At 42.4% G+C, this 27,928-nt stretch overlaps 1 protein-coding gene, 1 long non-coding RNA gene and 1 other non-coding gene across 11 annotated transcripts in view; 1 reads left to right on the top strand and 2 right to left on the bottom strand.

Moving 5' to 3' along the window:
- Positions 1-27,928, top strand: part of NR2C2 (nuclear receptor subfamily 2 group C member 2) — a 90,372-nt gene continuing 62,444 nt past the window's right edge. For 2 of the 9 annotated variants that reach the window (XM_072941908.1, XM_072941911.1), the window contains exons 1-2: positions 21,302-21,387; positions 21,473-21,663. Coding sequence is in view for 1 of the 9 variants with exons in the window: in XM_072941907.1 (XP_072798008.1) it covers positions 21,328-21,387 (60 nt within the window). In the remaining 8 variants the exon portion in view is untranslated. Of the gene's footprint in view, positions 128-5,457; positions 5,777-6,460; positions 7,355-7,397; positions 7,523-21,301; positions 21,388-21,472; positions 21,664-27,928 lie in introns of those variants that run through there. The other 7 variants (XM_072941909.1, XM_072941907.1, XM_072941912.1 and 4 more) reach the window with 7 other exon arrangements.
- On the bottom strand, positions 4,022-5,173 carry LOC140686826 (uncharacterized). The gene is made up of 2 exons (XR_012060806.1): positions 4,924-5,173; positions 4,022-4,429 (listed from the first exon to the last, which is right to left on the bottom strand). It is a non-coding gene; the product is annotated as an uncharacterized lncRNA (long non-coding RNA).
- On the bottom strand, positions 9,250-9,357 carry LOC116284050 (U6 spliceosomal RNA). The gene has a single exon (XR_004193836.1). It is a non-coding gene; the product is annotated as a U6 spliceosomal RNA (small nuclear RNA).

Here is a 27,928-nt window from a genome sequence, read left to right as displayed (position 1 = left end):
GTCAGTGTTCACGCTGCCAATCAGCATCGACCACTAGACGTACAGATGGTCCAGCCCCAGCCACTATCTGACTGCAGCCACGAAACTCTGAGAGAGGACCTCCTATCTGAGCCCCCAGAAGTACAAGGTAATAATCAGTGATTGTGGTTTTCAGGACATTGGGTTTGGATGTGCTTAGTCATGCAGTTATAGAAAACCAGGAAACATGCATTTTTTGGCTCCCTGCCAAAACCTACTAACAGGCCAGTGAATACCTGCAGAGGTATGACGTAAAGGACAAAGAAAGTGCAAGAGGTACAGGGTACGGGAATGGTCAGCTCCTCTCTGGAAGGTCTGACACTCATGGACAGTGGCAGCTCACTTGGCAAAGGAGAAAGCTAACGCCACAGTGCCCCCAGGGACAGGTGCTGGGGGACACACCGGCCCCTGCCTCTGGAAGGCTCTGGAACAGGAGGTACAGGGTCTGGGAAGGCTGGGGTGGGGGACTAGTGGCAGCACAGTTCAGAGTCTCTGTAAGGAGTCCTAAGACCCTCACCCTCTGACCCTATACAGACAAGTGACTGCCCTGCCCTGGCAGGAGACAGGAAGTTTCTTCTCTGGAAAAAAATAAGAACTGGAGGAGGAACAGGCCCCCACCCCCAACACACACACACTTTGGATTCAGCTTCTAAACAGGGGCCTTGTTTCCTGCCTGCCAAGTTCCCTCTCCTTGACAGTTGACAATGTATGCTCAATAGAAGGAATCAAAATTCTTACCGAGTGCAAGTGATTTTACTATCACTGAATGATGTTCTAACCTGAAAGTGTCTGAGAAGACCCACTGTGAAGGACTTTCAGCGGCCCTGGCTCAGGCCTTGGATTTTATCTCATTAGCAAAGGTCCCTAACTGATTCTGAGGCCCAGAACCATGCTGAGGAGATGCTGCTTGGCCTGCAGTTTAAAAGCCATTTGCAAACTGCCAACATTTTAAAGTTAAGAGAGTTCATTTACAAATCTGGACTTCCGGGTTCTCTCGAGAAATCTGATACACGTCATCTCTGAGCTATGTTCCAGGTGCTGATGAGGGGCTACCCCTTTTAAGTGGGTAGCGAGCACTCCAGGTGTCACTACCACCATTTAACATGCTAATGGTGTTTACTGACCTCCTTTAGATTATCCGCCAGACTCCTACCACAGCCCCCACTTTAGGCCTTTGAGTTTCCATTTTAGCCCTAAGCAATGCAGAACCATTAAAGAACTTTATAAACAGAAGAGGGCGAGGCCATTAAAGAACTTTATAAACAGAGGAGGGCGAGGAGTGGTTGATCACTCAGGCAGCAGCGGGAAGAAAGGAAGGATGAAACAATGGATGGGGAAGGCGGCCAGTTGAAGCTGGTTAGGACGGTTAGGAAGCCCAGCAGTGAGACACCTAAGGCCTAAACTAGGGACCAGAGCAGGAGGGGCCTAATGTGTGGGCAGAATGAGGAGGGTTGGGTGGTGTTTAGACCCTCAGTCCTGACAGTGTACCCTAACCTCCTGGAAGGCCAGCAGCCTCAGGCATCATACCCTCCCCGCAAGGTGCAGGTCAGGAGCCAAAGCAAAGCACAGAAGAGAAAGGCTTTTCCAAGGAACCTCTGGCTTCGAGGTCATTTCCTGGCCTGTAGTGAACAGGCTGTGGGGTTGAAATAACCCCTTCTTTAAGAAACTCAAGGAATGCTACTGAGTTTTTACTTTGTGAGGGAAAGGCTGGCAGTCCCCAGTAGTTTAGCTCTTCAGGAGGTGCTGGCCTCAAAATTGACAGTCCCTTTTCAGGCAGCATTAAAAAAAAATCCTCCTGAGCATATTCTAAAACAGGGGACCAAGGACAGGTGCATTTTTCTGAGAAGATCATCTGATTTTCCATCATGTTTCCAAGATACTTGAGCCAAATACAACTTTTCAAGGCACAGGAAGCCCCAGATCAGAAACCAAAGGGTCATGGCTCTCAGTAAGAGCCATTCTGGAGGGGCTCTGGACCCACTCGGGCAGCGTTCCTGTGTTCCAGAGCCACCCATTCACCGCAGGGTCGGTCTCTCTCCTCCTGGGAAGAACAAGGACCATTTACATAGAAGTTGAGACTTCTTCAAGTAGCCTTCTACTGTGACAACCATGGAGGTGGGTAGAGAGGGTTTTTGTCCTTTCAAAGTCCTCAAGGACAGAAGAAATAAGCAGAAAGAACTATTAATAAAATAAACATTCCACCACTTGCTAGCCATGTGACTTTGGAAAAGGCATCCTGTTTAAGGCCTCAGCCCCATAGTTGTTAAAAAAAAGATACTACCATCTACTTCACAAGGTTGTTATGAAGATTAAACAGGATAATGGTTAACGTGCAATTTGGTATTCAGTGATTACATCTGCTTAGATTCCATTCTTTTTAAAAAAGGCTAATAACAGTAATATGAGGTTTAAAAGTTTATTTTATAAACGTCATTACACAAGTAACAAGTTTCACAAAATCATTACTGTGTATAGTAATAAAGCATAAGCTATTACAGAAAAATTGATAAAGATGTACATAAGTACATATGAAGGTAATTGTCTTCCCATCTATGAAAATAGAAAGGAAAACCATTACTTATGCTATCACATAATCAAAACTTGATTCCCATTGACTTAACATTTATCATTTAAATGCAAATTTAAAATAAGCGTGGACAGCAAAAAGCATTTACTCTGTGTTAGGTACAAAATGAAACTCATGATATAGTTCCTGCTCTCAGTTAATAATTGCAGAACAGACTGGTTAAGTGTTTTGGGAAAAAAGCCCTGCCCGAGGACCACAAAAGGCAGAGGTCTCACTCACAAACACCATGCCAGGAGCCAGATGCCCCGGGCTCACATCACAGCTCCAGGAAGTCACCAAACCTTGTCTTTACCAAGTTCATCTATAAAAACGGGATGAGATGAACATCGTTCATCATCCACTGTTGCTGGGAAGTGCATTCATCCAGTAGATGCCGACTTCGTATCCACCCCGTACAAGGCACTGCCTTGAGGGCTGAGCAAGAGAGAGAGGAGGCACCTCTGGATACAGGACTCAGACTGGGTAGGTGCTGAGATGATGCACACACTACATACAGACACATCATTCCTGCCAAGCCCTGTCTCTCTGAAGGAGTCATCTTCAGGCATAGTCAAAAAATTAAAAAGAAAAAAATCTTTTAAATTGCATTCAAAAGGTTAAACAGAAAGTGTCTTTTTTTTTTTTTGCCATGCATTTTTGGAATTAGATCAGTGATTTAGGCCTGTAGAATGCATCAGAATGATCTGTGATGCTCGGCACAAGTGCTGATGCCAGGCCACACCCAGAGCTTAGTTTCATAACCAACAGGGCCTGGCAGTTCTGAAATGCACCCCAATCAAAAACACTGTATTTTAAAGGCTGATAAAACACTCTTAATTAAAAGCACTGTTAGTGCAAATGTGGATACTTCATATTAATGGTCAAAAAAAGTATAGCTATAAAAATACATGTATGTTTTTACACAGTGTGTATTTTTTAAATTATAAAATCCATCAAGTGTTCCAAAGTCACTAAGAGTTCTCACTAAAAAACTTCTATGGAAAACACAATGGACCAAAAAATGGGACTACGGCAATGCTGAACTCAGCTTGCAGGAGGCTGTTACCTGCTGTTACTAGTCTGTGTCATTGTACATGCTTCTGTTTTCAGGGGAAGAAAAGTGCTCAAGCACATCAAGATTATGAATGCTTGCTACTACTTTTAATATTAACATTAAACAACTAAACTTTAACCAGAAACTTACTGAATACTATTACAAATAGAACAAACCACTATGGCCTCGTTTACAACATATCCTTTAAGGTCAAAAGGACAAGATCAGAGTCCTGGCTTCCTTTTCTGCACCTGTAGCACTGGGAAGCTCACTTCACTTACCTGGCCTCAGTTCCTGCACCTCAGTAAAATGAAATAGCAGCGCCTTGTTCACAGAGCTGCTGAATATTAAATGGAGAAAATTAAGAAAACTATGAGCCATCATAGAAACAATTATTGTTTATTATTCATTTCAAAATCTGGTACAACTGCAATGTGTTTGCAAAAAACCTCACTGATGTGTGTAAAGCTATATCTAGATGGATTACATAATATTAAAAACTTAGTTTTTGAAAAGGAGTACACATTGAAAAAGCAGTCCATGTTTACAAGGTTTTACCATCAAAATACAGGGTTATCTGAGGCACATCACTTGACCTTTCTGGTTCTCACCCATTTCTTTTTAAAAATCTTTCTGACAGAAAACGATTTGACGGTATCATCTCTTGAGATCTCTTCCAGATTCAAGACTGTGGTTCACCACGACGTTATAAATTTCTCTCGTTTCCCCACTTACTTCCTTGCAAGGTGAGAACAAGGGAGAAAGGAAAAGGAACGTACTTAAAGCGTTTCCTAGCAAATAGAAAAATTACAAGATTATGGACAAAATACTCAAAGTTGGTGTCACCCTTATAAAAGCCCAAATGGGTACTGTTTAAGAGAAAAGATTAACCCATCCATCTTGGGAGTCAGTATTTATTCATAATAAACAAGAAAAGTGAAGGGAAAATCAATCAGCAGGGGATCTCCGCCCACAAAGCACAGTGATCAAGGGGCCTAGCCTAAGCACTTCAGGGCAAGTAGGATGAAACAGCGGTCAGCGCCTTCCAAAGCAAGTCAAATCATAAATTAAAAGACAAGTATCTAATGCAAGCCTACAACCCAAGATCCATAGGATCAAGAGGAGCAATGATACGTATACATTTAAGCAATTCTGCACTCTCTCTAAATACACTTAAGCATCGCTGTTGACTAGTTCCAAATCGCGAGAAGACGCACGGACGTTTGGATCACAGGTTCCTGAAAAGACCATAAATAATAGGTTTGGGAAGGTTTCAACACTTTACCTGATACTCCCAGAAGCTGGTGCATCCTCAGACCTTTCAAACCCAAATTAAAAACCACCTGTACCGAGCAGGGCACAAACGGTTCAATACCCGCCCGACAAACCACCCACTTCCGACCCGCAGGCGCTCTGCCGCGTCACTGCTGCTTCAATCAATAAACAGGCTTCGGCGCGGCGGAGGCCGGGGTGGAGGAGGTCCCGGCGAGAACACAGCCCGCACCCGGCCTCCGGGAGCTCGCGGGCCCCCGAATAACGGTGCCCGGCGTTTCTGGCTTTTCGAAACGACCAACCGATCCTCTACCCTGACGGCCGCGGCATTTAAGCTCCACTGTGCCCCACGGCGGGGCCGGCCGAGTCGGGGCCCAGGCGCCGCCGGACTGCGAGGAGCCAGCGCCCGCGCCCGGGCCGCCACGGGGCCGGATGGAGCGGCGCCGGCAGCCGCGTTCCGGTGCGCGCGCGCGCCTCAGCCAATCGCGTGCTCGCCCGCCCCCCACGGCCGCGGCGAGGCTGGCGCTGGGAAGAGGAAGAAGAACATTCGCCCTCCTCCTACCAGCGCGCGGGCGGCGGCGGCGGCGGCACCGGGGTCACGAACTCTGACCTTTCACTGACAAAAAAACAATAACAAACCCCCGCTTCCGCGCGACCCCGGCGGCACCCCCGGGCCCGCCCCCGCCGCCCCGCTCCCACCTCGGCGTCTCGTCTCTCCCTCGCTGCCCCGCGAGCCCGCGGCCCGGGGCTCCCGCCATCCGCCGACGCCGGGAAGCCGGCCTCCCCGCGCCCTGCCCTCCACGCCGGGGGCCGCCCGCCGCAGACACGGGACCTGCTTCGAGGCCGCTTTGGCGCCAAATCCTGAGGTAAAATTGAAAAAGGGCCGGGGCGGGCTCGGGCCGGCGGCGGAGGGGGCGGGCCTGGCGCGCGGACATGGAGGCGCCGCGGCGGCGGCTGAACCCGACCCTTTTACCTTTGCCACGGGGCGGCGGCGGCGGCGCCGGGCGCTTTGCATAGTGGGCCGGGCCGCTCCCCTCCCCTCCCCTCCCCGCCCGCGGCCGGGCGAAGAGAGCGGGCTCCCCCTGACCGGCCCGGCCGGCGCGAGGGTGGGGGCGGAGGGGGACGGCCGCGGCCCCGCCTCACAGTTGGCCCTCCGCCAGCGCCGCCATTTTGTTCTCGGCGGCGATGGCTCGGGCTGGGCCGGGCTCCCCTCCTCCTCCTTCATAGCCTCCTCCTCCCTGCAGGCCCTCCTTCCTTCGCTCCCCGGCTCCTCTCCCCTCCGATTCCCGCCCGCCGTTGGCCGCCGCCGTGGCCCAACCGCCGTTTTTCCTGGAGGGAGGGTGGAGGAAAGAGAGGAAGGCGGGTGCGGGGCGCGACCTTGTGATCGACGGGTGGGCTGGCCAATTGACGCCCAGATAGGTGGGCCTGGTCCGGCGGCTCCGCCCCCTCGAGGCTCCACTGATTGGCTGTGGCGGGAGGGGGCGGTCCCCGAGCGGCGCGGCAGCCCTGGCTGGGCGGGAGCAAAGGCCGCGGCGCGGCGTGGGGCCGGGGCGCCTGGGGCGGGGCGCGGCCGCGGCGAGCGTGGGGCGCGGGGACGCGGTGAGGCACGGGCGGCCGCCTCGGCCTGGAGCGCGTCCAGGAGTGCGGTGGAACAATAGTGGTCAAGGTGGTGGAGCGTCCCGAACACGGGCGCCGGCTCCTGGGAGGGGCTCTTCGGAATCCGGACACCTTAGGGCTCCTGCCTGAATTTTCTGCGCGGCCGCAGGCCAATCCCCTTTCTGAGGCTCAATTTCAGCGGCTGTAAAGCGGGAGGATGGTTCTCGCCAGGCCAGGCCTCCTTTTTCAGGATCGTTTGAGGGGCTCAGCTGAGCAAATGGAGTCCAGGCCACTTTGTGAACCTCAAAGTCACGTAAAAACGGTGTTGCTGTTGAAAACGGAGTGTGGAGCCGCCGGGAGTGGAGAGCCCAGGGGTACTGAGGGCCTGAGGGAGCACAGGTGAACCCGGCTGTGGTCTCTGCGCGTATGAGCGGAGTCATCCAGAGAGCCGGCCCGACCAGGCCCCGGCCCTCCTGGGTTTGGGGGTGCGGTGAATGGACAGTTAGAGGTGGTTTCCGAGAGTGCTAGCCCCGCGGAGGAAGTGAAATGAGACCGGCTGGCGTGTTAAGGAGGGTCTGGGGAGACCTGGATGGTCGGGGAAGGCCCTGTGAGGAGGTGATGTTTGAATGGAGGAACCGAAAGAAGGGACAGCGTTCCCGAGAGAGCCGGACTAGTGCAGAGCCCCGGGAGGAAAAGCGTCTGGTGTGAGCGAGGCTGGAGAACTCTCTCACTGTCCTTGCCGTTACCTCCTCTACCCCCGGGCTGAAGTCTGAACTACGGCAAAGGCAGAGGAGAGTAACTCTCCAACTTAATAGTCAGTACGAGTCAAGGAAAATAATAGCCATCAGGTGAATTCATGGCATGGCGGGGCGGGGTGGGGGGGAGCCTCAGGAAATGAATTTACTTCCAGATTCGAATCCTTTGTCATCCTCTTATATTCATCGTCAATTCCTCAAATATTTGCTGAGCCCCACTGTTACCCAGGACTGGATAACTAAGACATTGATTGGTGTCAGGTATGTGAATGTAGTTCTATACACCTGAGTTGTGTTCTCTCCCTCTCCCCCAAACATACGTAATACGTACACACCTGTAAAATGTTGTAGGCAGAAGCTAAGTAGTGTTGTGGTTAACAGTGCCAACGTTTACTAGTGGTGTGACTTTGGGCAAGTTGTTTAGCTTTTTTGAGCCTCAGTGTCCTCATCAGGACAGTAATAGAATCTTTCTTCTAGAATTGAGGATTAAATGCATTCATGTAAAATAAAAAGCTTGGGAAAGTGCCTGGCATATAGTAAATGCTCACGATTGGAGTTACCGTTGTCATGAAGCACTAGTTGTCTGGAAAAGACAATGAACTAATTAAGTGATAGAGTGAAAATTGTAGGCAGTGCGCCGCAGGGATAAAACACTGGATTAGAACCCCGTACTGCTTTTGGCTCTTCTCCTTTCGGACAGTCATTTGGCATCCCGACCAAAAGTTTAGAAGACGAAGTAGTGGAACTAATAGTATTCACAAAAACATGGGATACTTCACAATTTTCAAAAATTTCTTACAGGCATTATATTGTTTAAGTCCTACCAGGATATAATGGTAGAGGTCCTTTTCCTGCTCCCTGTTTTAAAACCTTTCTAAGACTTTTCCCTGTACCCCTAGCTCCCTGTGCACTACACACACTGGCCTGCCTTCGGCTTCCTTGACGATGTGGCTTACCTTTACCCCAGGATCTTTAACATGCCGTTCCCTCAGCCTGATATCCTCACATGCCCCCGGCTCCCACCCCCTACTTCCTGCCAGCACCAGCTAAAGCACCACTTCCTCAGGGAAGTCCTTCCTGATGCTCATTGCCAGTCTAGATGAGATTTTAACTTCACACGGTGTTCTTTTCCTTTATAACATTTATCTCACTTTGTAATTATGTTCTGTAATGTGACTGTTTGATTGGTACCGCTCCCCTTATTTGACAAAGTATTTTGTGCACCATTATATCTCTAGCTTTTAACTTAATAGCTGGCACTACTTGGTGAGTGGAATGAATTGTTGATGATATATGGTATCACAGATAACTAAGTTGCCGCTTATTAATGGTGCCTTTATATGTGGCCTTGTTTGGCAATTCAGATAGCAGTGCCAGCAATAAAATAAATAATCCGTTAGGGTATTTGGATGAATTTAGAAAGTGGTCCCTCACATATACGACACTGCCTGGAGATGTAAATATAGGTAAGATAACCTAGATGAATTCTTTTTACCCACTTATATGTTGATTTATGTTTTTTTAAGGCAAGAAATAGATAATTTAATAATTAATTGAATTACAAGGTAAATTACACGAAAGTTAATGAGTTCACATGGAACTCATTAGTAAACAGCCTGAGTATTATGTTATTTACTTTAACTGAAAAATCAAAGTATCAGTTTGATTTTCTTGCAAGAAAAATGCTGATTTCATCTATCACAGGGATCAGAGAAGATTTAGTGGGTTTGCAGAGACTTGGGAGTTGAAAGTCTCTATAGTCATTAATCTAAAATATTTATCTTTGCAGAGATAAATTGATTTATATAATGAAATTATTGAAAATCACCTTGTAACTGCTTTACCAAAGTTATAGGTAGATTTTACAAAGTATACATCATAAGCTTCTGCTTAAAATTCTGGTGAATAGAGCACTTTTGTTGACTTACATAATACAGATTTTACAAATAAAATTTTATGTTATTTTTAAAACAACAGTCATTTTTTTTTTTAATATGGAACGCTTCACAGATTTGCATGTCATCCTTGCACAGGGGCCATGCTGATCTTCTCTGTATTATTCCAGGTTTTAGTATGTGTGCTGCTGAAGCCAGCACAACAGTCGCTTTTACTTAGTTCTTTAATTGTTTGTTTTTGGATGTTTCTTTTCTATCCTGTTCAAGGATTTTTTTGTTATCATTTGTTCAATCCAACACTTTTGATTCCCTGGAGGGAAGGTTACCATGCATGAGGTCCTGGGTTCAGTCCCCTGTACCTCCATTAAAAAAAATCAGTCAACCAGATTACCTCCTCCCCCCAAAAAACCAAACAACACTTTTGATTTCCTGAACTTCTTACTCAGAGTAACCAGAGAACTGATAGTTTAATGAAAAAACTATATATTCTATACCATTAAATTACTTATTTATTGCTTTTACTCATTGTACTTATGGTGACCTTGAAATTTTCTTTTTGGCAACATGCCTTTAAAAAGGAAGAAAAACCTTATGTGTAAAAACCTCACTTTATGAGGACTTCTGGGAAGTTTTCACATTTTCTCTTAAGTGACAGCAGAGCATCGGTCTCTGGAACCTTGGGTGGGTTGCCTCTCTGAGGTGTACACATTCCCCACTTATAAAATGGGCAGGTGGGAGATGACATTGAGGTTGGAGCCAGGAACAGGGGCAGCTTGTTGTCCAGATGGCCTTGAGAGCAGGTCAGGTGGGCAGGGCCCCCACTGACCTCAGCACTGAACCGCTGGCCTCATGTGCCTTGCTTCCTGAGTATGTCTGCACATAGTGAGGGCTCTCATTTGGATGTTTATCCTCCAGTTCTCTTACCTGTGTGCCACATGCTCATTTAGTTCCAAAGCACCTCCTAGAGTGGACACTAGGCCCCCTTAATCAGTACTGTGGGGGAAGAATTCGTGAAGGAATCCATCTTAAGGCTCATCAAGTCCAGCCTCACACCTGATGCAGAATTTCCCTGCCTGAGGTTACTTTATCTCTTCTCACCTTATTGCTGGTTATGAGGAACTTAAATAATGTGGACTTCTCCCCTCTCTGTGTAATTATCATCTTTCACCTAATGGACACTCATACTCCTGTCACACATTGTAAAAGATATGCTCTTGTTGGAGTTTCACTTGCCTCAACCTGTTATGCCTGAGTGCTAGAGTTTCAAGCAGCAGGAGCTCTGGACCAAAAGGGAACAACAGCTTATAACTAGCATGGCGCACAGTGACAGTGATAGGGAGAGGACAGAGAACACGAAAGCCCAGGTCAGGGCATCCGCATAGGGCATTATTAGGGAGACAGTAAGAGCAGAGTCATACCGAGCATCTGGGAGTCTTGGAGCCAGAGGGATGGGAGGTGAATTGTTAAGGACAAGAAAGGAATAGTCTGGCTCAGATGCTCAGCTGTCATTCTGATTACCCCTGGACTCCAGGTAGCCTACAATGATAAAAGCCAAACTAAAGGGCAAAGTGTGATTTTTAGGGACAATAAAAATTACCTTCTCCACTGTAATAAGAGCCCAAAGTCCACAATGGGAGGTGAAACTTTTCATTCCAAAGTTAGCAGTAACCCTGAAGATTCTAATCCCTGGAAATGTTAATTTGTCGATAGGGAAGAATATATGCTAGCGATAAGAAAGGATGTCATTGTCTCCTGTTTGGATTAGTGGAAGATGTGAGAGAAGATATGGGGGCCTAGAAAATGGGGTGGATGCTACCCAAAGAGTGAGGAGGGTTTCTTACCTGACTGCCCATACATGGCTTCCAGTGAAAACTCCAGTAATTGCACACTTCTGTGTGGCAGTCAGGTCTCCACTGAGAGGGATACACAGCTGAGACTGGAGGGCATTTAAGAAGGTAAACATTGCAGACAGACTTCAGGATGCATTCCCCCGGTGGCATTTATTACATGGTGAATCTGATTAGTATTTGTAGAACATTTCAGAAATATCATTTTTACTGCCCTCATTCTTTCTCTCCGCTCCTCCATTGCTTCTGCAATAAAGCATCCTTTTAATAGGTTGATAAGGGGAATAAGCCTGGAATTACTGAAAAATCACTTTTTACCGAGGTTAAAAGCAGGTATCTCAAAGTACATGTCAGTCCTTGGCTGAAGAGACTGGGAATTAGAATATATTTGTCGACATATTTAATATAACACATTTTAATATAAAATTTAAGTTTATAACATAATTCTTTTCTGAAGAAGTAAAAGAAAAATTTTTTAAGTAGGAAAATTTTCAAATGAAAAGATAGCATTGCGTCCAAAGGCACATACAGATAGATCTTCCTTGACTTATGATGGGGTTATAGCCCTAATAAACCTATTATGAGTTGAAAGTATCACACTTAGAAAATGCATTTAATACATCTAACCTACATCATAGTTTAGCCTAGCCTACCTTAAATGTGCTCAGAACATTTAAGTTAGCCTACAGTTGGGCAAAATCATCTAACACAAAGCCTATTTTATAATAAAGTATTGAATATGTCAAGTAATTTGTTGATTACTGTACTGAAAGTGAGAAACAGAATGGTTGTCTGGGCACAGAATGGTTTGAAGTGTATTGGTTGTTTGGTTACGTGGCTGGCTAGGAGCTGTGGCTGGCTAGGAGCTGTAGCTGCTACTGCCTGGCATCCCAAAGGAGGATCAGAACTGTAAACCGCTAGCTCGGGGAGAGATCAAAATTCAAAAATTGAGGAACAGTTTCTACTGAATGCGTATCACTTCCACACTATGGTGAAGTCTAAAACCGTAAGTCGAACCACTGTAAACCACTGTAAGTCGGGGGCCATCTGTGCTGGAATGTTCATCAGCTACAGAATGGATGAATAAAGTGTGGCATTGTTGCCATGTGTTGGAATACTATACAGGAATTAAAATGCACTAACTACTCATGGTCATCACAAAAATAATGAACAAAAGAAGCCCCCCCCACACACAAATACATTACATAGCTCAAAAACAAGCAAAACAAATCCATGATGATGGAAGTCAGGAGAGAAGGAAATTAAGTGACTGAGGGGGTACAGGGGAGACTTTTAGGGTGCTAATAACATTCTGTTTCCTGATGTGTGTTACATGTTTGTGCTTACTTAGTGAAAATTCACTGAGCTGTTTCATTTATGATTTGTGTGCACTTTTTGTATTTGCATGTTATACTTCAGTAAAATTTTTTACTTTAAAAAAATGGTGAAATTATCCTCACTGTTGCATGTTTGTTTTTTAATCCTCACTGCTTTAATCAATATGATTATTATGTAGGTAAAATTGTAAGGGACAACTGTGTTAAGTTCTGAAGAAACTCATGTTACTGTCTGGGTGGTGCTAGGTCAGGAACTTCTGTGAGTAATACTGAAACATAAATATAAATTTAGGAATTAGTGGTTAACTAAATGAGTTATTAAATGATCTTGATTATTAGTCTAAGCAGTTTTTTCTTTTGGATGATTAAATGGTCTCCTGCACCCTTTAAAATTCCTTTCTCTTGACTTCCTTTTCTGCGAAGCTGTTTTGAAGGGCATTTGGGGTACAGGGAATGCTGTGATTTTAGAGTCAAAGAAGCCTGAATTAGTTAGAATCCTAGGGTCACCGCTTACCAGCTGGCTGACTTGGAACAAGTTGATTAAACTTCCGAGTCTCCGTTTTTTCTGTCTGTATTTGTGAAGCCAGTAATACCTACTCAGAAGGCATGTTAAGGATTAAGTGATGCCTGGTTTGATATACAGCACATGATAGATGTTCAGAAAATCGGCCCTGCTTCCCTTCCATCCATCGCTGGGTCATGCTAAAAAAAAAACAAGGAGGGTCCATTTTACCCTCACACTTGGGCCCTTGGTAATGGGAGGAAAACCACCCATGGTGTACAGTGGTATTTTATGGGAGATCTCCACATGGAAAATGGTAGCGTAGGAACTGTGTAGTTGAGAGCCACTACTCTCCCCCACCAGTCACTCCTCACCGACCTCCCCAGCCCCCACATCCCGTCGCTACCGCTTTCTTATAGTCCAGACTTGTAATATGGAAGAAGCAAGTTTCCTCTGAGGCAGGAAATCACCTGATCCGAAAGCTGAGTAATCTTTGAGTCTAAATAGTGGCAAGGTTTCCAATGACAGGATGTATGTCTGAACTTGACCCTAGAGGCATCCCCGTGAGCATCCTTTCCTGTTTTCAGGTCTTGAGCTATGTATTTCTCATATTTTAATTGTCACTCAGCCTATTTTTTTCCTTCTGTTTTTATTTTCCCATGAGTATAAGGAGACTTCTGACAATCACAGAACAATAAAATTTACACTGAATACCTTGTCCCTATCAAGAAGTTGTATACCCAGTAGTATTTTGCAAATAGTTATTAGGTGTTGATTGATTTTTAAATATTTGTGAGATTTATGCTAATTCAGCCCTTTCATTTTGCTCAGTTGTGCAGTTTAACAGAATATACACATGTATATACATACACATACACATACACGCATGTATGCAGTTAAAGTTTGTGTGGATCTTATGTCAAAGTAGGAGACCTATTCCTGATTACATTACACACTTTACAGTTTGTTGTTGCTTTCAGATTCCTGTAAGAAAGTAGAAGTGTACCATCTCCTTGTGGCCATTGGCTCCCATGCATCGCCTGCCCACTGTGTGCCAGGCACAGTGCTAGGCACTTTACATGGGTATTAAGATCTGTTTTTAACAATAATCTGATGCAGTTCAGTATCAGAGAATTAACGTAGTGCCAGAGCCTCAGAACTTAGGATTTGTTTAGATGAGAAAATACCAAGAAAGTAAATATTTTGAATGTTACATAATTATGGACCACAGAATACATAAATAAGGATGATGTGAATCAGTTGATTGTGAAGGGAGAGGCAGGCTCAGCCATTCCTGTCAATGAAGACATAGTTTCCTTGTGCTAGGACTTGTTTATTGTTATTTGAGACGCTGGCTTCTAAGCCTGCCCCTTTGGAGAGCTTATCTGGGCTGTTTTGGCAACTCAGTGGGAATTCAGGTGTTCCCAGTCCTAGCCCAGCTTTCCCTTCAGTAGGATCTGGAGCACCCCCCACTGAAACCAAAGAAACTCTGCAAAATTTGGTCAGCTGTACACTTTTTGTAAGTCTGAAGAGCTGATTAAAGTCACCATTGTGTTCTCTGCTTGTTTGTTAAGAGTGATATTGATCTTGTATTTGAAAGAATTTATGTTATAAAACCTAGTGCCACATAAGGCCAATCAATACATTTTACGCCATCATTCTGTAGTTTGCATGACACTTCAGGTACTGTGCCCTGCCCTGTTGTCATCGCGTGCTGTACGGGCAAGAGTCACTAATTCAAGTTACATTTAAGACTCTGCCTTCATTCCTAGTCTTTGTTGCCACCACTTTCTAACTGGCCTCCTTTTCTGTCATCTCCACACTTGCCCAAAGGATTTTTTTGAAGATCCTGATGTGATCATTTTTTCATTTCTCTGCCAAACCTCTGTTAGTTCTTATTCTCTCCTCCCCTGCCCTCAGGCAGTTCCCCACCTGGTGCCTGCTGTTCCTCAGCTCTGCCGGTCTCCTCATACCTGCCAGTTTGTCCGAGCTCTGAGCTCCACTGAGAACTCTGTCCCATCCTCCCGGTTTGCTAAACTCCCACTTTCCCTCAAGGCCCAGTGTAAATGGCTTCTCTCTGGTGAACCTGTCATTGCTCCCAGAGTGCTGCTTCCTTTGGACACCCTGTAGCATTTACGCTCTTACTGGTTTCCTCCTGAAGTTCTTCAAGGTTCAAGGACAAGGACTTTTTTTCTTCCCCCTCCTCTTTTTCTTATTTTTCTTATTAATTCTCAGCAGCCAGCTTATTGCCTAATTATTTTGAAAGGATTGATGGAGGATGAACTTCATGGGTTAAAAACCACAATTGGAAAATATCTGTAACAGGTTTTATTTCAACTTAAGATAGTTTTATAGCTCTTTAGGTAATTGATGGAGGCGGGGGCAGTCCTCCAGGGCTAGGGAGCCAAGTGGGTCAAGCGCCAGCCTTTGAAGACTCAGGTTTCTGTACCAAGAGCTACTTCAGTGTTCTGTCCACAGTGCTTATTGACACAGTGCTGGTGCATAGAAACCACTCACATAGTGACTGTTAGTTACTGTTGGCATTGTCATGCTAGCTACCAGCTAAGGTGGTTTTTTTAAAGTGCTTTGTCTACTTTGTAGTATTTTTAGTTCTGTTTTGTAGAGTTTTTTGGTTCTGTTTTGTTTTTCAGATTTCAAGTGCAAAATTATATTGTGCTAATAAGTATGATTTTTCAAGCTATGTGTAGACACAACCCACTGTTCCTTGGAGCTTCTCATTCTAGAAGGACAGCCCCTAATTGATAACCATTTCCCAGTACCCTTTCTAAAACTTTATCCTTCTTCTCACTATGTGACCTTTGTGTCTCTGCAAGCTCTCAGGTGAGAGTCTGACCCCCTCCCATCATCTTTTTTCCCCTGGGGTTCGCTTGAGTTACATGTTTTCCCTCACTTCCTGACGTCACTGGAGGACTTTGTTTTACTTACTTCTTACATTGTGATGTCCTGCAAGAGGAAGCCTCTGTCTTGGTTGATATATGAGGATAAGTTATTTTCAAAAATGATGAAATGGAATAATTTTTTGTTGTTGTTTTGTTTTCTGAATTTTTTTTTACATTTTTTATTGATTCATAATCATTTTACAGTGTTGTGTCAAATTCCAGTGTTCAGCACAATTTTTCAGTCATTCATGGACATATACACACTCATTGTCACATTTTTTTCTCTGTGATTTATCATAACATTTTGTGTATATTTCCCTGTGCTATACAGTGTAATCTTGTTTATCTATTCTACAATTTTGAAATCCCAGTCTATCCCTTCCCACCCTCTACCTCGCCCCCCCTCCGGTAACCACAAGTCTGTATTCTCTGTCCATGAGTCTATTTCTGTCCTGTATTTATGCTTTGTTTTTGTTTGTTTGTTCGTTTTTGTTTTTTAGATTCCACATATGAGCGATCTCATATGGTATTTTTCTTTCTCTTTCTGGCTTACTTCACTTAGAATGACATTCTCTAGGAGCATCCATGTTGCTGCAAATGGCATTATGTTGTCGGTTTTTATGGCTGAGTAGTATTCCATTGTATAAATATACCACATCTTCTTTATCCAGTCACCTGTTGATGGACATTTAGGTTGTTTCCATGTTTTGGCTATTGTAAATAGTGCTGCTATGAACATTGGGGTGCAGGTGTCATCCTGAAGTAGATTTCCTTCTGGGTACAAGCCCAGGAGTGGGATTCCTGGGTCATATGGTAAGTCTATTCCTAGTCTTTTGAGGAATCTCCACACTGTTTTCCATAGTGGCTGCACCAAACTGCATTCCCACCAGCAGTGTAGGAGGGTTCCCCTTTCTCCACAGCCTCTCCAGCATTTGTCATTTTTGGATTTTTGAATGACGGCCATTCTGACTGGTGTGAGGTGATACCTCATTGTAGTTTTGATTTGCATTTCTCTGATAATTAGTGATATTGAACATTTTTTCATGTGTTTTTTGATCATTTGTATGTCTTCCTTGGAGAATTGCTTGTTTAGGTCTTCTGCCCATTTTTGGATTGGGTTGTTTATTTTTTTCTTATTGAGTCGTATGAGCTGCTTATATATTTTGGAGATCAAGCCTTTGTCGGTTTCACTTGCAAAAATTTTCTCCCATTCCGTAGGTTTTCTTCTTTTATTTCTGGTTTCCTTTGCTCTGCAGAAGCTTGTAAGTTTCATTAGGTCCCATTTGTTTATTCTTGCTTTTATTTCTTCTAGGAGAAAATTTTTGAAATGTATGTCAGATAATGTTTTGCCTATGTTTTCCTCTAGGAGGTTTATTGTATCTTGTCTTATGTTTAAGTCTTTAATCCATTTTGAGTTGATTTTTGTATATGGTGTAAGGGTGTGTTCTAGCTTCATTGTTTTACATGTTGCTGTCCAGTTTTCCCAACACCATTTGCTGAAGAGACTGTCTTTATTCCATTGTATATTCTTGCCTCCTTTGTTGAAGATGAGTTGACCAAAAGTTTGTGGGTTCATTTCTGGGCTCTCTATTCTGTTCCATTGGTCTATATGTCTGTTTTGGTACCAATACCATGCTGTCTTGATGACTGTAGCTCTATAGTATTGTCTGAAGTCTGGGAGTTATTCCTCCAGCCTCTTTCTTTCTCTTCAGTAATGCTTTAGCAATTCTAGGTCTTTGATGGTTCCATATAAATTTTATTATGATTTGTTCTAGTTCTGTGAAATATGTCCTGGGTAATTGGATAGGGATTGCATTAAATCTGTAGATTGCCTTGGGCAGTGTGACCATTTTAACAATATTGATTCTTCCAATCTAAGAGCATGGAATATCTTTCCATTTTTTAAAGTCTTCTTTAATTTCCTTCATCAGTGTTTTTTAGTTTTCTGTGTATAATTCTTTCGCCTCCTTGGTTAGATTTATTCCCAGATATTTTATTACTTTGGGTGCTATTTTAAAGGGGATTGTTTCTTTACTTTCTTTTTCTGTTGATTTATCATTAGTGTAAAGAAAGGCAACTGATTTTTGAACATTAATTTTGTAACCTGCTACCTTGCTGAATTCTTCGATCAGCTCTAGTAGTTTTTTGTGGACCTTTTAGGGTTTTCTATATATAGTAACATGTCGTCAGCATATAATGACACTTTTACCTCTTCTTTTCCAATTTGGATCCCTTTTATTTCTTTCTCTTGCCTGATTGCTGTGGCTAGGACTTCCAGGACTATATTGAATAGAAGTGGTGATAGTGGGCATGAAATGGAATAATTTTTGTGAATTACTTTCTCACTTATCTGCTCTCACTGGATTTAAATCTTTATTGAAATCTTTTCATAGTTTCTCTTTCAGTTTCTCTCTCTCTCTCATTCTCATTGTCTCTGCTTGTTTTTCCAGAAGGTGCACTTTCCTCGTTCATTTTTAAGCAGCTTCCAAAGCTGCTGTTGATGTTACCTGAAGCTCCTTTGGAGGCAGAAAACCAACAGTGAGATCAAGAATTGTAAGAATTCAAGTGTATAAAGAAAGGTTACTGCTCTTGAGTATTGAGCGATTGAGAAAGTCCAGGAAGTTGATGTGGAAATGAGAGCAAGGTGGGGGGGACTCATTATAGAGCGAAGGTAACAGTAGTGGCATAGAGGAGGAGAGCAGTGGTGAGCTAGGACAGAGAACCTCGAATTATATCCACACATACGGGGAACCTGAGATATGGCAGAGGTGGCATTGCAGATCAGTGAGGGAAGGATGGATTGTTCAGTAAAGGCTGTTGGAAAACTGATCATCTATATTGAAAGAAAATTAATTGGATCCTAATTCCTCATCAGACTCAAGAATTGATTTGCAGATGGATTGAGGACTTAAATGTGAGAGACTAAACTCTTAAACATTTATAAGAAAATACATAAAATTATGCTGTGACTCTGCGGGGGTAGGACAGTTTTCATAAATAAAGCCTAAAAGTACAAACTGTAAAAGAAAAATATTAATATATTGAGCCTCATGAAACTTTAAGAACTTCTATTTGTCAAAAGACACCGTAAAGAAAGTAAACAGTTGAGCCACAGAGAGAAGAAAATATTTATAATTTATGTAGTCAACAGATAATTAATATCTAGAACGTTTAGCTTTTTTAAGCTCAGCAGTGCCCTGCTGCTTCTCTGTGACCCAGTGTCTGTAATCATCGGTCACTAGCAGTCATTGGGACAACCATGCCCTGTCTGAGGTTGACTGGTCCTGCAAATTCAGTATTAAAGTTAGTCATTTTAGAAAGTTTTCTGAGTTTCTAAGTCTCTATCAGGCCTATAAAATCCACTTCAACTCAGAACTTGAAAGATCAGGCACCTCTTTTAGGGAAATTCAGTAGAAAGATACGCCTTTCTAATACTTTGTTATTTCTGTGCTACTCAATAACACTTCCTGAACCATATTTCTGTAATATTCAAATTCATTATTTTTACATCAAACTGCAGCTAACAGCAACAGAAATGCTAATAATACCTAAAAGCAATAGAATTCATACTTGCAGTTGCATGTTTGGGTTTTCTTCCTTCCTTTCTTAGTGGAGGTACTGGGAATTGAAACCAGGACCTTGTATATGCTAAGCATGCGCTCTACCACTGAGCTATGCCCTCCCCCCTGGATTTTATTTCTTAATATATTGTCTATTTGCTATTTTTATCCACTTGATTCCTTAGCTCTTTGTCTGTGTTTTGGGGGGGAATTTGTAAATTCGTTTCTAGAGGAGGTACTGGGGATTGAACCCAGGACCTTGCATATGCTGAGCATGCACTCTACCTCTTGAACTATAGCCTCCCCCTCTCCTTAGCTCTTATTTAATGTTTTAATAAAAAAGATTAGAACTCTAGGCTTTTCCTGTGCAGTAATTGTGTTTTTAACAACAGTCTGTTAACTTTTCTGGTACATGTGAAATGATGTTTTTTCCCTCCATCCCTTATTAGTTAGAACCAAACTGTAAGTAGGGGAAAAGACCAGAGTGTTTCTCTATGCTTTTTCTTCTAGAAACAAAGAAAAGTAAACAAAAGTTAAAACTGTTGACTACTTGTTAAAAGAATACATAACCAGAAACACTTCCCCCTGTCTTGGACCTGACCCTGTTCTATGAGATGATTCACTACTGACACTGGTGACCTGGGATCTTTGTAGCAGTTGGTGTGGCACCTGCCCTTACAGGGTTTTGACTCCTTGAACTGGCAGAGCCAGTTCTTTTATATTTGTCAATCACAGTTTCATGCTCTCCTTTCTCTCTGATTACCATTTTGGCAATAAACGAATCTGAAGGGGAATTATGATAATAGAAGTGGCTATTTAATAGTGGGTGGAATAATACAGAAAGTTGCCAGAGTGTGAGGAAGTTTTATAGACTTTAGTGCTGATGAATATAATACTTTAGGTGAGAACTACAGGAAACTGTTTTATAAAGTTGCATTGCAGAACAGTCCAGTTTGTGATTGAGGGAGGGGCCAAGCAGATGAACTGTGTGCATTTGTGTATTACACACTGGGTAGAACTGTATAGATTGTATATGTAAATGCTGGAAATAAACTACAAGAGTTTTAAGTTCCTGTTAACCATACAACCTGTGCAGTCAGTGATGAACTCTTTGATTTGTCCAGGAATTAGGTCCAAAATGGGATCCCTTTATCCTGAATTCTTTGTGGTAGAGTTACTGCACAGAGTTTAGGGACAAGTCAGGGGAGCTATATTTTATGACCTGAAGAGAGCAGGGAGTCTGTTTCATCAATAGTGCTTGCACTCAAGTGATCCTGACCCAGGAGACGAGCATACTTTTTGGTCTTGAGATGATCTTTCTCAATTTTGAGACAAATGAGGGCATACCTTTTCTGTTAATAGAAAGCTGAATTAGCTGGTTTCCTAATTTAATGAGGACTTTAAAATATAGATTGATAAATTTATGGGTACCATGTTCTTAGCCCACGTTAGTAATGCAGTCTCCTTCTTTCCTTTCTTTGTTAGTGCTAGTGTTTGCCTTTCAACCTAAGAGTGAGCTGTATTAGCACCTGGGCAGGGTTTTGCTCCTCGCTCGGGTCACTAGTAACAGAAGCGTAGTTGATGATAGCAGTCTCCTGCTCTGTATCCGAAGTCGATCTCACACTTTGTCAGATAGCCGCCGCCTTGTTCAGTATACATGACGGGAGCTATCCAGAGAGGTGTGATCCCGCCTGCCTGAGAGGTGAGCCAAGCTGTTACAACCCAAGAGACCCAGTAATTAAAGTTTCAGATTCATCTTCATCTGTATTTACCAGGGGAAGTCTTGTTTCCAAATTGAGGTGTTTCTGCTGATTAATTTTGGTGCCTGTAATTGAAGGAGCTGGTACTGCATATCCAGATATGCTCAGCCTGCTAGCTCTGTCTCCTGTAGAGGGCAAAATCTGCACAGGACAGTGCCAAAGATGACTTTTGATTACTGATGTTTTTCACGTAGCCTGGTTTCTCCCTACCTGATGGAAGTTGCTGCATCTTTCCGAACAGGTTCTCTAATGATCTTGCTTCACCATGGCTACAAATATGGAGGGGCTGGTTCAGCACAGAGTGGGGACCCAGCAGGTGGCTGAGGTGAGTGACAGGGGCTAGCACCATAGCTGGCACCCTTGCTTTTAAAAGGAAAAGTAACTCCATGTGCTCTGTTGTTTCCAAACAGTCCCGAAGAAGTCAGCATGTGATCCAAGTCCAAAGCAAGATGCTGCCGTAGAAGAAAAAATTACAGTCACAGGAACATTTACTCCTAAAGTATCTTTGCATGAATAGGCTGGCCTAGCTGCATACAGTAAGGTGACTTGAAAAAATTTCACCTTGAACAAAAAGTAAAAGAATCTGACGCTTATCAAACTTGTGAGTATAGTTTTAAGTCCAAGGCTGTTAGTTTCTTGCACATTTGATACTCTGTTAATACTGCGTATAGTGGAAAGCTGGATTCTGTGTATTCTGTAGTCATTATTGACCATCTGCCATGTACTGGGGATTTTGCTAGATGCTAAGAAATACAGAAGTGAATGAGCCTCCTTCCTTTAGTGCTCTCGAAGCCTGCTTAAGGAGTAGTTACAAAGCAGTGAGATGTGTCTCTCCATACGAGGAGGATGATCCAAGTAAGTATTTGTTAGACAGACCCGAGGATGCAGGTAGGAACCCGTGGCAGATGCTGGGAGGGGGCATCCTAGCTCAGAAACCTGTGTAAAGGCAGGATGGAGACATGAAGTAGCTTGGTGTGCTCAGGCAACTTGAGGCGTAAAGGAGGGACGTAGGGCCAGATCTTTTCATGCTGTGCCAGGCCCTCTACAAGGACTTCAGTCCTCGGCAACCTTTTGAGGTTGATATGACCACTGTTCCCATTTAATAGGTGAAGAAACCAAGGCTCAAAGACAGAAGTAATTGGCCAAGGGTACAGCGACCCAATTCTGTTCACTTCTTCCAAAGCTCCTCCAATAAACCACATATCACACTGTGCCATTAGAAGGATTCAGATTTTGCATTTTTTGAACCAGTGCTCATATTTCTAGGATGAAGATACAGACTTACCAAAGAACAGACATTTAAATAAGGAGTTTAAAAAATAAAAACTAAGTACACACATGCCAGTTTAAACCAATAAAAATGGTGAGCAGGTTTTTCAGATTTTAGTTCAAACGTTAACTTTAAGGCAACAGTATAATCATCCAGCAAATAATGGTTAATATTTAGCTGAAGATAAAGCAGATAGATTTTGGTTTTTTTAATATTATATTTTTGAAAGAGCCACAGAACTCTGAAAGTAAAATGCTTGTGTTTTATTTGTTGCTTTAGTTTGTGATAGGAATGATTACCTTGAAAATCATTGTTGGTTTTTCATCTGTTTAGGGTTAAGTTTGCATTTAATGTGGTTTTCAGTTGAGGGCGACTTGGAGACTAGTATATGGACCACTGCCCAAGAGATCATCATTAATTCTTTAGGGAAAGAGGTTAGTGTAGCAACCTGTGGTAGTAACCTATAGTAATTTTATAGGGTAATACAAATTTTGTGTATGCATTCAGAAAATTTGTTGGCTAAAATTTTTTATCAGAAGCCTTATTTCTGTCAGGAAATGGAATTTCATATATTAATTTAGTGCAACTATTGTTTCCCATGGCAAAAAGTACATTTTTAGGAGACTTCCAAAATAACAGGAGGCATTTACTTTGGAAGGCAAAAGCAATCGTCCTCTTTAAAATATTACCTAGATTTCCATGCTGTTATTTTGAAAGTTCAGGCTTAACGACTTGAAGCTGCATATAACTATACGTAACATTAGATCAGCTCAATGAGTGAGCGCCTGCAGTTCATCATTTCAGTGCTGAACAGTAACTGAGTGAGAGGAAAGTGCAGATCAGTAGTCATTCACAGTCAGTGTGGGGTGGTGCTTTATTCAGTCAGCAGACAGTGGAGGAGCAGACCCCCTCCCCGCCGTTGGCCAGAAGCAGGCACGGGTGAACAGTAGGGCGGGCATCTGCTCACTGGAGCTCTCTGTGAGGGGTCAGGCATGGGATGAGTAGGCAGGGACAGGTTCTCCAAGTGGAAAGGGGGGTCTCTAGGGATCAGCCAGATTGCGGTTTACATCCCGGCCCTGCCATTTGCTGTCTGGGTGACTGCCTTGTGCCTCAGTTTCCTCAATTCAAAAATGGGAATAGTAATAGAACCTGTTTATCTCGGGGTTGTTGTGAGAAGTTATTGAAGTAAAAACAAATAAAGGGCTTTAGCAGGTGCCATGCTTTTGCTCCATGAATGAGATACAGCAACATTGTTAATTGTGTAAAGGATTTTACCTCAGGTCTCCAGAGCAACCTTTTCCCCTGTAGATCAGATAAGTCACATTACCAAGGTTAACTACAAAAGTCTAATGACGCAGTGTAACAACTTGATACCCTATAACTGCTCAGATTTTTTCAGTTATTCAGAGAGACAGTTTAACATAGCGGTCAAGAGTATATAGACTTGGAGCCAGATTGCCTGGTTTAAATCCTGGCCCTGCCACTTGCAAACTGTGTGATGCTCTGTGTTTTGGAATTGTTGATAATGTCTGGTAGAGTTCAGCAATGACGCCGTGTGGCCGGGCTTTTCTTTGCAGGGAGTTGTTTTGTTACTAATTTAGTCTCTTCACTTGCTAAAGGTCTATTCATACTGTCTTTTTCTTCTTACATCAGTTTCAGTAGTTTGTGTGGGGTTTTTTTCCCTTTTTTTTTTTTTTTGAGAATTTGTTCATTTTATCTAAGCCATCTAATTTGTTGGCGTACAGCTGTTTACAGCGTTCTTTTCATAATCCTTTTTGTTTCCGTAGGTCAGTAGCAATTTCTCCTCATTCATTTCTGATTCTCGTATTTTGAATCTTTCTTTTTCTTGATCAGTCTAGCTAAAGATTTGTCAATTTGTTGATCTTTTCAAGGAACCACCTTTTGGTTTCAATGATTTTTTTTCTATTGTCTTCGTATTCTCTATTTTATTAATTTTTACTCATCAGAACCACAGTGCGATACCATTTCACACCCACTAGAATGGCTAGGAAAAAGAAGGGTCGGATAGCAAGTGTTGGTAAGCATACAGGGAAATTGGAAGCCTCCTGCAGTACTGGTGACGCTAAAATGGTGCTGCCACTTTGGAAAACAGTCTGGCAGTTCTTCAAAAAGCTAAACATGGAGTTCCTGTATGACTCAGCAGTTCCATTCCAAGCTGTACGCGCAGAGAAATGAAAACGTATGTCCATGCAAAAACTTGTGGGCCAGTGTTTATAGTAGTATTCTACAAAATAGCCAAAAGGTAGAATAGTCAGATGTCCACCAACTGACAAATGAATAACAAAATATGGTACATTCAGACAGTAGAATATTACTCAGTTATAGAAAGGAATGAAGTACTGACATGTTCTGCAGCATGGATGGACCTCGACAACATAGTACCAAGTAAAAGAAGCCAGTCACAAAAGACAACATACTATTCCATTCACATGAAGAGTCCAGAACAGAGCAGTCTGTAGAGATAGAAAGTAGATGAGCGGTTGCCTAGGGCAGGGTGTTGGGATTGATGTCTGAAGAGTACAGGGTCTCTTTTTAAGGTGATGAAACTTTCTAAAATTGACTGTGGTGGGGGGAAGGTATAGCTCAGGTGGTAGAGTGCGTGCTTAGCCTGCATGAGGTCCTGAGTTCAGTTCCTGGTACCTCCTCTAAAAATAAACAAACCTAATCCCCCCCCAAATAAAATAAATAATACAATAAAAGGTAAACAAAGTACTTAAAAAAATTGACTGTGGTGACGGTTGCACATATCTGTGAATGTACTAAAAGCCATTGATTACACATTTTAAATGGGTAGATTGTATGGTAGTGAATTATATCTCAATAAAATTGGTTCTCAAAAACAATATATGAGAGCAGCCAGATGCTACTTCCAAAATTAGGAAGTTATTTTCCAAATAAAAGAACAAAAAGAAATTAAAAAAAAAAAAAACGGGATTTGTGACAACTTCCACTTCTTAATTAGAATTATATACTTTCCAAAATAGTAAAGCATGATGACATATACAATAAAGTATGCATTAAAAAACAGCAGAATGTAAGTTTGATTCCAGTTTTTAAAGTATGTATGTCTGATACGTAGCCATAGCTATATGCCACGTACAGTGCACGTGATGTGCTGGGTGTCACGCTTAGTTCGTCACCTCGTTTAGTGTTTCCATTAACACTATAAGGAAAGCATTGTTTCCCCTCCTTTAAATAAGAGGAAACTAAGGGTTAGATTACTTTGCCACATCTGAGTAACTTCAGAGCCCAGGATTTTACACTACACAATAGGTTGATTGTTTATTTTATTAAAATTTTTTTCTTTCAGTTTTATTGAGATATAGTTTACATGTAGCACTGTGTAAGTTTAAGGTGTACAGCATAATGATTTGAGTCAAATACATCATGAAATGATTACAAGTATCATCTCACATAGATACAAAATTTTAAAAAAGAAAGAAAATACTTTTTCATTGTGATGAAAACTGTTAGGATTTACCACTTAAAAACTATCATATATAACATGCAGCAGTGTTGATTACATTAATCATCTCAGTGCATTGCATCCTCAGTACTTCTTCATCTTACAGCTGGAAGTTTGTACCTTTTGGCCGCTTTCCTCCCATTCCCCCTTCCATCACCCTCACCCCTGCCTCTGATAACCACAAATCTGATCTCTTTTTCTGTGAGTTTGTGTGTGTGTGTGTGTGTGTGTTTTGAAGTATAATTGGCCTACAACACTGTTACAGGTGCACAACATAGTGATTAAATATTTCTGTACATTACAGAATGATCACAATAGGTTTATTTTTTTCAATACCTTTACTTTCCAAATTTTAATTATAAAACTTTTAAAAGTCAATAACATGCTTATTTCAACAAATTAAACTTAACTATTTCATTCTTTCCATAGTTACAGTGTCAGAAGCATGGCTAAATCCAGGCTTCTGCTAAATCTGTGTGCTATGGAATTGACTATGAAACTTGATAAAGAAAAAATATGTTAATTTTTTTTTTAAGGATAGTTGACAGTTGAGAATTTGTAGCTGAAGCAGTGGGAGGTTGAATCACATCTAACGGCATTAGTTTTGCTTTTCATATGTGAAATACATTTTTCTAAAGGGCTTCAATATTTTTTAAGCATTTAAAATTTCCCTGTGTAACTGGAAATTTAAAGCACACGTATACACACATACTGTATGTTTTTTCATCATTGCCTAAGTGAAATAAAGACACTTCCAACTCTACAAGACGTTTTAAGTCAGGAGAAATTTAAAAGTTATTGGAGCATTTTAAGTCACTTCCTGATTGGCAGGAGACCACTCACACCCAGAGGGTAAGTTGTACGCGTGTTTACGCAGTGGATGTGACGTGGCTTTACAGATCTTGGCAAGGCTTTCCCCTGGGCCCTGGGCTGTCTGAGTGGCTCTCAGCCGACAAATGCTCTTTGAACTGGAAGATCCCGTCACCACGGAGAAAACAGCCAAAATCTTACGACCCTTTCCTCCTTTTCTTATCGGGGCTTGCATCACCATTGCAGAAAACTTCATGCTTCCACGTAAGGGAATGGTTGAAAACATAGGGCTCTCCCAGTTCTTGAGCAAAACTCAGCATTGGCTCCATCCTCAAGTGGAAAAAAGCAAAGTCACTGCTCGGGTTTCAGGTTTCCAGTGTCCTGGAAAGACTAACTCACTACGTTTCGTTATTCTGCCCTCTTACAAACTGGCATTTAAGTTTTCATCTTCTTGTCAAAGAAGTACATACACATAGATTTAAATGTTGGCCAATACTGTGTTTGGTTTGAAACAAAAAACAGAAATCTCCTGACCACCCACACCCTTATCCTCAAGTCTCTAAATTTGATTTATTCTGGTATGTAACTCCTTAGTCTAAAACTATCTCTATCCTGCCTTTAAAAAAAAATCACGGTTAGACATTACCCGTTTTTGAAAGAGATTTTTTTTAACTGTGGTAAAATAATAAATTTACCATCATAACCATTTTAAGTGTACAGTTCTGTAGCATTAACTAAATTGTTCTGTAACCATCACCACTACCCATCTTGGGAACTTTTCATGCCCCCAAACTGAAACTGCCTGTTAAACACTCACACCCATTCCCTCTTTCCCTCTAACTCCAGCAGTATTTTATTTTTTTTAATGCTTTTATAAATGGAATTGTTTACTTAATTTTTTTAGCATTGTTCATAGTTACTGTGCAGAAATACAGCTGATTTTTATGTGTTGATTTTGTATCCTGCAACTTTGCTGAATTTATTTATTCTAACTGTTGTTACAGTTTGTGTGTGTGTGTGTGGAGTACTTTGATTTTCCTACATGGGTGATTGTGTCCTCTGTGAATAGATACAGTTTTACTTCTTATTTTCCAATTTGGATGCCTTGCATTAATTTTTCTTGCCTAATTGGCTAGAACTTCTAATAAGTTGACATAGAAGAAATCCTTGTCATCCTTGTCTCCTGATGTTAGAGGAAAACTGCAGTCTTTCATCACAATGCAGTGTTAGCTGTGGGATTTTCATATGTGACCTTTATTATCGTGAGATAGTTTACTTCTATTCCTGGTGTGTTGAAGG

This window comes from Vicugna pacos, chromosome 17, assembly GCF_048564905.1.
Source record: "Vicugna pacos chromosome 17, VicPac4, whole genome shotgun sequence".
NCBI classification, from domain to species: Eukaryota; Metazoa; Chordata; class Mammalia; order Artiodactyla; family Camelidae; genus Vicugna; species Vicugna pacos.
The sequence above is the reverse complement of the archived record's forward strand: the minus strand, read 5'-3'. Positions and strand labels throughout refer to the sequence as shown.